The 11545-nt window shown below is 44.6% G+C and overlaps 2 protein-coding genes across 7 annotated transcripts in view; both read left to right on the top strand.

Annotated features, from left to right (window-relative positions):
- Positions 1-5111, top strand: part of wdr62 (WD repeat domain 62) — a 40223-nt gene extending 35112 nt beyond the window's left edge. For 2 of the 4 annotated variants that reach the window (XM_078284143.1, XM_078284142.1), the window contains exons 29-34: positions 1-57; positions 1101-1347; positions 2489-2814; positions 3259-3348; positions 3951-4066; positions 4649-5111. The exon at positions 1-57 is cut by the window's left edge and continues 72 nt beyond it. In XM_078284143.1, the coding sequence (XP_078140269.1) occupies positions 1-57; positions 1101-1347; positions 2489-2814; positions 3259-3348; positions 3951-4066; positions 4649-4858 (1046 nt within the window). In that variant the 3' untranslated portion in view covers positions 4859-5111. The remainder of the gene's footprint in view (positions 58-1100; positions 1348-2488; positions 2815-3258; positions 3349-3950; positions 4067-4648) is intronic. The other 2 variants (XM_078284144.1, XM_078284145.1) reach the window with 2 other exon arrangements.
- A 1044-nt stretch (positions 5112-6155) lies between these two features.
- Positions 6156-11545, top strand: part of atg16l2 (ATG16 autophagy related 16-like 2 (S. cerevisiae)) — a 42646-nt gene continuing 37256 nt past the window's right edge. For all 3 annotated transcript variants that reach the window (XM_078284088.1, XM_078284087.1, XM_078284089.1), the window contains exons 1-4: positions 6156-6424; positions 7517-7574; positions 8179-8254; positions 11041-11114. In XM_078284088.1, the coding sequence (XP_078140214.1) occupies positions 6277-6424; positions 7517-7574; positions 8179-8254; positions 11041-11114 (356 nt within the window). In that variant the 5' untranslated portion in view covers positions 6156-6276. The remainder of the gene's footprint in view (positions 6425-7516; positions 7575-8178; positions 8255-11040; positions 11115-11545) is intronic.

Here is an 11545-nt window from a genome sequence, read left to right as displayed (position 1 = left end):
GATCGTCACGCAGGCGAAACACTCTAGTGGTAGTCCAGAGCAGAGACAGCCTGGGAGGTGTGTGTGTGTGTGTGTGTGTGTGTGTGTGTGTGTGTCACATCAGGGTGATTTGGGATCTGTACTGTGAAGTGTACAGTGGGGTGTCAGCTGGGTTTCTAACCTGCGGGAGACGTCACGGGTCGTAACACACACTGCTTCACCTTCGTCTGCTTGGAAAATCAGCCTGTTCTGTTCTTCTGTTCCAACACTCTGCACACAACACCACAACCTGAACTTCATCATTCAGTATCTCTAAATCTAGATCAAAGCTGCAATAAGCAACATTTTCTGCCCACTAGAGGGCGACGGAAACCGCAACACATTTGTAAATAACACACAGCAAAGCCACTGCACTACGGAGGCCTACTGAGGACAAACCTAGCAAAGCAGCGTGCATAAATGCTAACAGCTAAGCTAACCGTACCTGCTGAGAAGTGTCACCGGTTACCAGTCTCACTTTGTTTAACAAGTTTACTAGTTTAACTCTCTAGTTTACTTCATCGATTCCTCCATTATGAGAAAATGTTCAGGAATGAGAGGGAGGAGACAAGCTAGTTTCAAAAAAAGAAAAGCTGCTGAATGGAGGGGGAGGAGCTTCGTTCAGGAGCGGAAATTGACAACAAGCTTTAGAAAAGAGGAGAAAACAGCAACACAGCTGGATGTTGGTTCATATCATTATGTCTCTATGAAATCTCCACACAGCACACATCAGCTTCAGGATTGGTCAGAAGGGCCGATGTCGCTTACTGCAGGTTTAAGGTATCAAATCATTTGGCCAAATTGATGTCTCATTGTCCCTGACGAGGAAACTGGGAGGGACTGTGGATCGGCACTGGCATCATTTTGTCACGCGCAGAATCTCAGACAGCACCGATCTAATTTAGACAGAAGTTGGGAAATGATGCATCTCACCGCTGTAACTACAGTTACAGCTCAAAACAAGGAGACATATTTGTTCGTGACTGGTGCAGATGCTGCCTTGTTTTGGAACAGAGCTCTTCATGTGACTCTGCTTCTGTGTGAGTGTCTGACCTCCTCTGTGTTTTGCTCTAATGGATCAGACGTCACGGCCAAGGCCCTGTCCGCCCAGAACAGCGTGGCTCCGGCGGCCCAGCAGGAAGCCGGCCGGCTGGGCTACCTGGGCACCACGGCCAGCTCCAGGGCCAAGGTGAGCCAGGACCTCCTGACCTGCGGCCAGGAGGAGAAGGAGAACCTCCCCTCCTCGTCTGAACCCCGGCCCCCCCCCTCGCCCGCCGGCCTGGGGAACCACAGCGCCAGAGCCGCCCTCCACCTGGACCTGGCCAGCAGGTAATGCAGCAGGGGGAGGAGCTGGGTACCACATCTGATTTAACCTGCAGGGTCTAACAACAAAATCACAGTTTCTGCGAGATTATCCTGTTGGGAAACTTCGCTGTTAAAGGAACAATCAGTAATATTTTACTGGCTCGTTACACAAAATAACCATAATCTATCAGCGGGGGTTCACAAGTGTTGTTGATCAATGCCAGTCACTCCTCAATGGCTGCTGAGCTTTCAAGCTTTCTAAACCAGCAGTCCGGTCTCCACTCTGTTCTGGTGGAAATGATCCAACCCCCCTTGTGTTCAGAACTTCTTTCAGTTTCATTTGTTCAACCATGGAAGAACGAACTGCAAAAAGCCTAAAGCCTGACAAACCTGCAATGACAACGCTTCTGCAGCATTTCAGAGGTGGAGGAGCTTAGGACTCTGAACTGCACTTGTGCTCTGTCTGTGACCACGTTTGGTTAAAAAAAGTAATAAAATCTTGTGCATTTTCAGCTGTGGTGCTGCTACTGAATGACTATAGACACGCTGTAGACGATGTTGTAGTTCCTATGGCCGCTGTTGGATGTTACTAAAGAGTTCATATTACTGATTGTTCCTTTAAGTGACGAGAAGACACGAACAGCTAGCTGCAAGGTTTTCTATCGGTGTGATGTGTCTGAAGGTAGGTGATCAGCCAAAGCTAAGCTTTGACATGGTATACCTTCAATATCCAGTATCACATGAGTTCCACTCATCCCAGGGATTCACTCTAAGTGTTCGCTGCTCCATTCTGCATCCCCAGTGAAACTGAACTGATAATGTACTTGGAGGGAAGCAAATGGCTCAGAGAAACGGCTGAGGATGTGATCTGGAACATCAAAACACAAGTTCTGTTCCAAAACATTCCTATCGGTCTGACTCCTCCTTGTTGTTCTGCTCCTATCGGTCTGAGTCTGACTCCTCCTTGTTGTTCTGCTCCTATCGGTCTGACTCCTCCTTGTTGTTCTGCTCCTATCGGTCTGACTCCTCCTTGTTGTTCTGCTCCTATCGGTCTGAGTCTGACTCCTCCTTGTTGTTCTGCTCCTATCAGTCTGAGTCTGACTCCTCCTTGTTGTTCTGCTCCTATCAGTCTGAGTCTGACTCCTCCTTGTTGTTCTGCTCCTAGCCTGCCCATTCCGTCCCAGAAGGCTCAGCAGTGTGTAGCAGTGGTGTCGCCATGCCAACCATCCCTGGTAACGCCCACTGAGATGCGGTCGCTAGGCAGGGAGGGGAGGCGGAGCATCAGCAGCATCGAAGAGAGTCTGACAGCTCGAGGACGAACCCTCAGCCCCGCCCCCTCCACCACCTCTCCTACTGCCACCTCCTCCTCCTCCACCTCTTCCTCCATCACCACCTCCTCCTCCATCACCACCTCCGCTGCCACCTCCTCCATCACCGCCGCCTCCTCCTCCTGCAGGCAGGCAGGCGGTGCAGCAGTCCAGGCAGATCCAGGTAACTGCTCCACCTGCGGTGTCGGTTAAAAAATCACGTTAAATAATCAAATTGATGTTCATCGCACTAAACTGCATCGTTACATCCAGTATGATGAAACTCTCAGGGCTCCAGATTGACTTTTCCACTACTGGCACTACAGGTTTATGTGAAAAAAACGTCTTGTGAGGCTGAGCAGCCAAAAGAGCTGCTGCTGGTGCAGCATGTGTCATCACTGCATCATTATATTTAACCAGGCTAGTCAACCAAGAACCCGTTCTCATTATTCAACCAGGCTAAAATCTGATGTGTCACTCTGTGGCCGTCTAAACAGGTTAAACCAGATTCTTGTTGTTCTGCTCCTATCAGTCTGACCCCTCCTTGTTGTTCTGCTCCTATCAGTCTGACTCCTCCTTGTTGTTCTGCTCCTATCAGTCTGACTCCTCCTTGTTGTTCTGCTCCTAGTATTGGACCTGTCATTGGGAGCTCAGCAGTCCGCTGCCCCCCCCACGTCCTCCTCTCCTCCGTCAGACTGGCTCCGCCCCCCACACCCAGGTAAAGCCCTCTCAGTTCTTAAAGGTTCTAACAGTAAAGAACCTCTGGCTCAGGATCAGAATAATGTTCTTCATGATGTTCTGCAGAACATTAAAAGTTAAACTGAATAATGTGAAGACTTCACGAGTTCAAATGCTGCAAACGGGTTGATTGGGCGGACTGAAACTGACTGGAAAAATGGATGGAGGTTTGAAAATGTAATAATTAATTTTCCCACTCAAACTAGATTTTAGCAGTGTACATTATATTATCTGATCATATATGGATATAACTCACTTCACCTTTATATTTAATACTACAGTAGACAGATGGATGGGTGGAGTGATGTTTTTTAATCTAACATACAGTAAATCTATGAGATAAATTTGTGGTAACGTGATAATCAGTAGTATCAAACTGATGTCATGAGTTTGAAATCCTTTGTCCTCATCCGTAAAGACTCTGGTAGCTAAAAATGACATGTGGACCTGTATGGAGGACATGTGGACCTGTATGGAGGACATGTGGACCTGTATGTGGACCTGTATGTGGACCTGTATGTGGACCTGTATGTGGACCTGTATGTGGACCTGTATGTGGACCTGTATGTGGACCTGTATCAGGTGGTGTAACTGTGCTGTGTTCAGGTTGTGTTGAGTCCGTCAGCGTCCAGCGCTGTCAGCAGATGGCCAACAAGCTGCGACACACCGTGAGGCGAGCCGTCCAGCTCTACCAGCAGGTGAGGGGGGGTTCCCATCATGCACCGCTCCGTAGTGAAACGGCAGTTTGACGGCATCTTGTTTCTGTAATTCAGCGTATTTCCGGTTTAAACGGGACGTTGGGGCGGGGCTTAAAGGGATGCTGAACTTTGGTCGTACCTTTCCTGTGCTGAAAGTGTTATTTTCAGACAGTAGCAGTGAATGGAGAGAGAAAAAAACACGATTCTCCGGTCTGCTCTACCGGAGCAACAGATCACAGAATCACTGATTTGGGGGTTTATCCTGGAGGAAGAGACACGACCCAGACTCTACCAGAGGAACACAGAGAGTTAACAGGGAGAGGGAGATGTTTTGTTTGTTGTTATGGAAAATTAGCTAACAAGGCGAAGAAGTCATTTTTAATTTATTTGACTTTGAGTTAACTAGTTTGTTAACTGATTTGTTAACTAGTGTAACTGGTTTAACTGGTTTGTTAACTAGCTTGTTAACTGGTTTGTCAAGTGGTGTAACTGGTTTGTTAACTGTTTTGTTACCTAGTTTACTAACTGGTTTAACTGCTGTGTTAACTGTTTTGTTACCTGGTGTACCTGTGTGTGGTGCAGGTGGGCGCGGCCCCCGGCGGTCCGGAGCAGCGGCTGCAGATGTCGTCGGTCCTGCAGGAAGCCTTCTGCTCCGTTCAGACCGACCTGCAGGCGGTGCGGAGCGGCGGGGCGTCCTGCGGCCCGCTGGCCGACCGCAGGACGCTCGCTCTGCTGGAGAAATACTCCGACATGCTTCTGCAAATCACACAGAGCAAACTGGACGGACTTTAAAAGCGCTCAGCGGGACAGGAAGACGGCTGCCAGAACAAACCAGCCCGTAAAGTCTGATGACTGACTGACTGACTGACTGACATTTTGCTTTTGTAAAGATCAGTATTAAACTTTATGCACCTTATATTTGTCTCATGCTGGCAAATCGTTGGTTTTATTTGGTGTAATGTTTTTAAAAGCTGAAGACTGTTTTGTACATGTGCTCTTGTTTTGTATCTTTATCTTTCTAAATAAATGTTCACTGTCTCTCATGTCTGGTAGAGTTTTGACTCCATTTTGGTTTTTTTTCCAACTAAAAGGACATGAACTCCAGTGGGAAGGAGCTGAGTTAACAGAGAAGTCACTTAACAGTATCTTCACTACAGACTCAGCATACTGTACCTGTTTTAATAAACTCTCATTCCATTACAATAAATTATAAAAAAAATCAATATAAAACCCATAAAGCAGGAAATTAAAGGGATCAGAGGAAGTCTCGGACGTCGTTCTTCATCACTTTAAGGCTTTCCCTAATAAAGATGTCTCTCTTTCCAACCTGTTTTAATACATTTACATCTGTAGATAAAGTTTAACAGTATCATTTCTAAATGTCAGTATTTCAATCATCACATCAAACAGAACAGGGCCTGAGCTGCAGTGAAGAGAGCGTCCTCCTGGCCTACTGATCAATACATGTCACATCGTCAAAATAATTCAAAGGGCTGTCTTGAACATCTTGAAGTCAGGTTTCACACCGTGTGATTTTCCAACAATAAATATAGATCAATAAGGAATAAACTCTTGGAAAGACTTTCATGGAAATATAAAAGTACGTCGGACATACACGGAGAGAATAAAGTCTCTCCAGCCGCTTTGAGCCTCTGATCACTTTTTACTTCTTACAGATTTCTATCTATTGGCAAAAGTGCAAACAATGTGGTGTGTTTGTTACAGTGTGATCCGGTGAGAGGCGGTTTAGGTTTGACGACATCCCGCCTGTACTGACAGTGAAAGGTCAAAGGTCATTTTGTCAGCTTGTTATCTTTAATCCAATTAGTTTGATCCAAGGAGGTTTAGATCACCCAGTTTGATCATGTGAATATCTGCACCGCTTCCGGGTTTACTCACAGGGGGGCGTGTCCCTCAGCGTGCGTTTCCAATGACGTAGTCACGGTTTTTTTCGGCAAAAACAGGAAGCGAGCGGAGAGTCGAAGGCGATTGGCTGAGACGTTTGCAGCTGCACGAGCTGCCCGCCTGTCACATTCAGTGTTGTGAAGATTTGGTGGAAAAAGTTTTAGAAGGAAGAAAGGAAGAAAAAAGAAGAGGAACGGGGACGCGAACTAGCTAAACAGCAGCATGAAGAACAGGCGGCTAGCAGCCAGCAGCTGTCCGCCCTCTGTCTCCATCTGACAGGAACATGAAGCAGCCGGGCTTCTGTCATGGCCGCTATGAATATGGAAATCAACGCTAATAATTCAGAGCGAGGTTCGGGCCGGCCGGCGGACCGATGGAAGCCGCACATCGTCCGGCAGCTGAAGCTCCGGGACCAGGCTCAGCACGCCGGCTTCCAGGATCTCATCCGCTTCTGTATGGAAAACTTTACTTTTTTTTATTTCAAACCAAACTTTGTTCGGTCTGTTCTGCGCTCTGTCGTACGGAGACACGCCGAACTCCATTCACAAATCTGTCAGTTTATTTCTGCCTCGTTTATCGGCTCCTGAAACATCACGAAACACAAGACTTCAGACTTTTCACGAATGAGTCAGTTCTGCTGGTTAATTCGGCACGCACATAAACAACCAAGGAGCAGCGATTCTCATAGAGTTTCAACTTCTATAACTGGTATAACCTGTTGCTCCGAAATACACGGAGGAGGGCAGAGAGAACCGAAAACTATATAAGTGAAGATCTGATGAAGTCAGAGCTGCTGGGGTTAAGGAAGGAAACATTAAAGTGTCAGATTGTGAATGGAGTTTGGCGGCAGTGTCTCTGGGCTGCGGTGTAAAAAAACACAGCTTCACAGTTTACAGAAAATGCAAATGCTGTTCCTGTAGTGCAGCGCAGTGATTCTCAACCTTTTTCATACCAAGGACCCTAATGTAGTCCACATTAGAGCCGCAGATCCCATTTGATGAGATTTTGTCTCTCAGACCCAAATCTGAGAATATTTTTAGTCAGATGATTTTGTCCAGAACTCATGACTGTCTGGGTTGCAGGTAGAGAGATAACAGAGCAACTGATCAGAACATCATTCTTCTGCATTCTCTAACTCTGTTCACTTCCTGTAAATTAAATAATGGTGAAGTTTAATAATTCACCAGTTTGCTGGTGTTCAGACCCTCAAGGACCCCTGGTGGTCCCCGGACCCCACATTGAGAACCACTGCTGTAGTGTAACCCCATAGAAAAAAGTTTTACTGTAACAAAAACAGGTATTTTTCAGTAAGTCAGTTGATGAAAAAGCTGTTTATATTAGTTCTCCTCTCGCCTAAAACAGCTACTCCATTACAGTAACTTGAGTAAATGTAATCAGTTACTTGCTGACTGCTGACAGCCGTTTCTCCACAATCATGCTGGAGTTTAATCTCCTTCAGGTCTTCTTCTTCTTCTTCTTCTTCTTCTTCTTCTTCTTCTGCAGGTCTGGATCCAGACAGCTAACGTTGTGTTGTTTCCTCTGCAGATACCCGTCTGCTGGAGAAGACCAGCATGGCTTCAGGGATTTTAGGCTCCGCCTCCAGGTACCAGCTGCTGCTTTTATTTTTATTTATTTAACATTTATTCAACCAGGAAGTCCCATTGAGATTAAAGGAATAGTTCTTCATCTCCTCCCCCCATGTCAGCTGACGTTTGTTAGTCCGTGTAACACCGGGAGCTTCCTGCTGGACTAACCCGATCTGTAGAGTTCAGAAAATAACAACAAATTACCATAAAATGACTAATCTGATCCATTATTCATGATAATCCAGTCAATCGGTTTTTACTTCTGCATTATCAAACCTCACAGGAGGTCTGACTGTCGCACACAAACCTCACGAGGCCACGTGGTTTGTTTCCTGTATATATTGATCAGGGTGTGTTTGTTTCCTGTATATATTGATCAGGGTGTGTTTGTTTCCTGTATATATTGATCAGGGTGTGTTTGTTTCCTGTATATATTGATCAGGGTGTGTTTGTTTCCTGTATATATTGATCAGGGTGTGTTTGTTTCCTGTATATATTGATCAGGGTGTGTTTGTTTCCTGTATATATTGATCAGGGTGTGTTTGTTTCCTGTATATATTGATCAGGGTGTGTTTGTTTCCTGTATATATTGATCAGGGTGTGTTTGTTTCGTGTGTCCAGGTTGCCCTCAGCTGACTGTAGCAGCTCTGTGTCTTCTCTGCTCTCCCAGAACGAGCTGAAGAAAACAACAGGAGAGGTAACAGCTAACTACTGACAGACTACTGACTGACTACTGACTAACTACTGACTGCCTACTGACAGACTACTGACTAACTACTGACTGCTGACGAACTACTGACTAACTACTGAGTAACTACTGACAAACTACTGACAAACTATTGACAAACTACTGACAAACTACTGACAAACTATTGACAAACTACTGACAAACTACTGACTGACTGCTGACAAACTATTGACAAACTATTGACATACTGACTGACTGCTGACAAACTATTGACAAACTACTGACAAACTACTGACAAACTACTGACTGACTGCTGACAAACTATTGACAAACTATTGACAAACTACTGACAAACTATTGACAAACTACTGACAAACTATTGACAAACTACTGACAAACTACTGACTGCTGACAAACTATTGACAAACTATTGACAAACTACTGACAAACTACTGACAAACTATTGACAAACTACTGACAGACTACTGACTGACTGCTGACAAACTATTGACAAACTACTGACTGACTGCTGACAAACTATTGACAAACTACTGACAAACTACTGACAAACTACTGACTGCTGACAAACTACTGACAAACTACTGACTGACTGCTGACAAACTATTGACAAACTATTGACAAACTACTGACTGCTGACAAACTACTGACAAACTACTGACAAACTACTGACTGACTGCTGACAAACTATTGACAAACTACTGACAAACTACTGACAAACTACTGACTGACTGCTGACAAACTATTGACAAACTACTGACAAACTACTGACAAACTACTGACAAACTACTGAGTGACTGCTGACAATCTATTGACAAACTACTGACAAACTACTGACTGACTGCTGACAAACTATTGACAAACTATTGACAAACTACTGACAAACTACTGACAAACTATTGACAAACTACTGACAAACTACTGACAGACTACTGACTGACTGCTGACAAACTATTGACAAACTATTGACAAACTATTGACAAACTGCTGACAAACTACTGACAAACTACTGACTGACTGCTGACAAACTATTGACAAACTATTGACAAACTACTGACAAACTACTGACAGACTACTGACTGACTGCTGACAAACTACTGACAAACTATTGACAGACTACTGACTGACTGCTGACAAACTACTGACAAACTATTGACAAACTATTGACAAACTACTGACAAACTACTGACAAACTATTGACAAACTATTGACAAACTACTGACAAACTACTGACAAACTACTGACAGACTACTGACTGACTGCTGACAAACTATTGACAAACTGCTGACAAACTCTTGACAAACTATTGACAAACTATTGACAAACTACTGACAGACTACTGACTGACTGCTGACAAACTATTGACAAACTATTGACAAACTACTGACAAACTACTGACTGACTGCTGACAAACTATTGACAAACTATTGACAAACTACTGACAAACTATTGACAAACTACTGACAAACTATTGACTGACTGCTGACAAACTATTGACAAACTACTGACAAACTGCTGACAAACTACTGACAAACTACTGACAAACTGCTGACAAACTACTGACAAACTACTGACAAACTGCTGACAAACTACTGACAAACTATTGACTGACTGCTGACAAACTATTGACAAACTACTGACAAACTGCTGACAAACTACTGACAAACTACTGACTGACTGCTGACAAACTATTGACAAACTACTGACTGACTGCTGACAAACTATTGACAAACTACTGACTGACTGCTGACAAACTACTGACAAACTACTGACAAACTACTGACAAACTATTGACAAACTATTGACAAACTATTGACAAACTACTGACAAACTACTGACAGACTACTGACTGACTGCTGACAAACTATTGACAAACTATTGACAAACTACTGACAAACTACTGACAAACTATTGACAAACTACTGACAAACTACTGACAAACTATTGACAAACTATTGACAAACTATTGACAAACTACTGACAGACTACTGACTGACTGCTGACAAACTATTGACAAACTGCTGACAAACTACTGACAAACTGCTGACAAACTACTGACAAACTATTGACAAACTATTGACAAACTATTGACAAACTACTGACAGACTACTGACTGACTGCTGACAAACTATTGACAAACTATTGACAAACTACTGACAAACTATTGACAAACTACTGACAAACTATTGACTGACTGCTGACAAACTACTGACAAACTATTGACAAACTACTGACAAACTATTGACAAACTATTGACTGACTGCTGACAAACTATTGACAAACTACTGACAAACTACTGACAAACTATTGACAAACTACTGACAAACTACTGACAAACTGCTGACAAACTACTGACAAACGACTGATTTTAACTGCTGTTCTGCTGTGTTCCTCTGTGTTCTCCGGGGTTCCTCTGTGTTCTCCGGGGTTCCTCTGTGTTCTCCGGGTGTTCTCCGGGTGTTCTCCGGGTGTTCTCCGGGGTTCCTCTGTGTTCTCTGGGTGTTCTCCGGGTGTTCTCCGGGGTTCCTCTGTGTTCTCCGGGTGTTCTCCGGGGTTCCTCTGTGTTCTCTGGGTGTTCTCCGGGGTTCCTCTGTGTTCTCTGGGTGTTCTCCGGGGTTCCTCTGTGTTCTCCGGGTGTTCTCCGGGGTTCCTCGGTGTTCTCCGGGGTTCCTCTGTGTTCTCTGGGTGTTCTCCGGGTGTTCTCCGGGGTTCCTCTGTGTTCTCCGGGTGTTCTCCGTGGTTCCTCTGTGTTCTCCTGACGCTGCTCTGTGTTCCAGCTGGCGTACCAGGTGGTGGAGCTTCAGCAGCAGATTAAAATCAAGGACTGTGTGGTGGAGCAGCAGCATGCCAGGTGAGCGGCGCCGGGCGGAGTCTCCGCACAAATCAAACGCACCTCCGGCCCGACAGCTGAGTTTGGCTCTCTCACATCCGGCTCAGTGTCGGGAGGAGTTTCATTACATGTAATTAAAGTAGACGTTTAACTACAGTTAGCAGTACTTAAATGCTAGTTCAACTAAATTCAAATTTGAATATTTTTAGGAATTTATTACATTTTTGTCATTTTGAAGTTAACTACTGCAGCTAACTAGCTATGTTTGGTTTTAAAAAAATCTAATCAGATCTTACAACGATGCTTTTCTTGCTTTAAGTTTCCATCCAACAGAAAATTGATTTTCCTTCCACTTATTTCTGTGATGAAGCTCGACAGACCGGAGCTGAGAAACAGTCCTGAATATACTGACAGACAGGGTAGCTGCAGACAGACAGGCAGACAGACAGGCA

Source organism: Centroberyx gerrardi, chromosome 6 (genome assembly GCF_048128805.1).
Source record: "Centroberyx gerrardi isolate f3 chromosome 6, fCenGer3.hap1.cur.20231027, whole genome shotgun sequence".
NCBI classification, from domain to species: domain Eukaryota; kingdom Metazoa; phylum Chordata; class Actinopteri; order Beryciformes; family Berycidae; genus Centroberyx; species Centroberyx gerrardi.
This window is presented reverse-complemented; position numbering and strand designations above follow the sequence as displayed.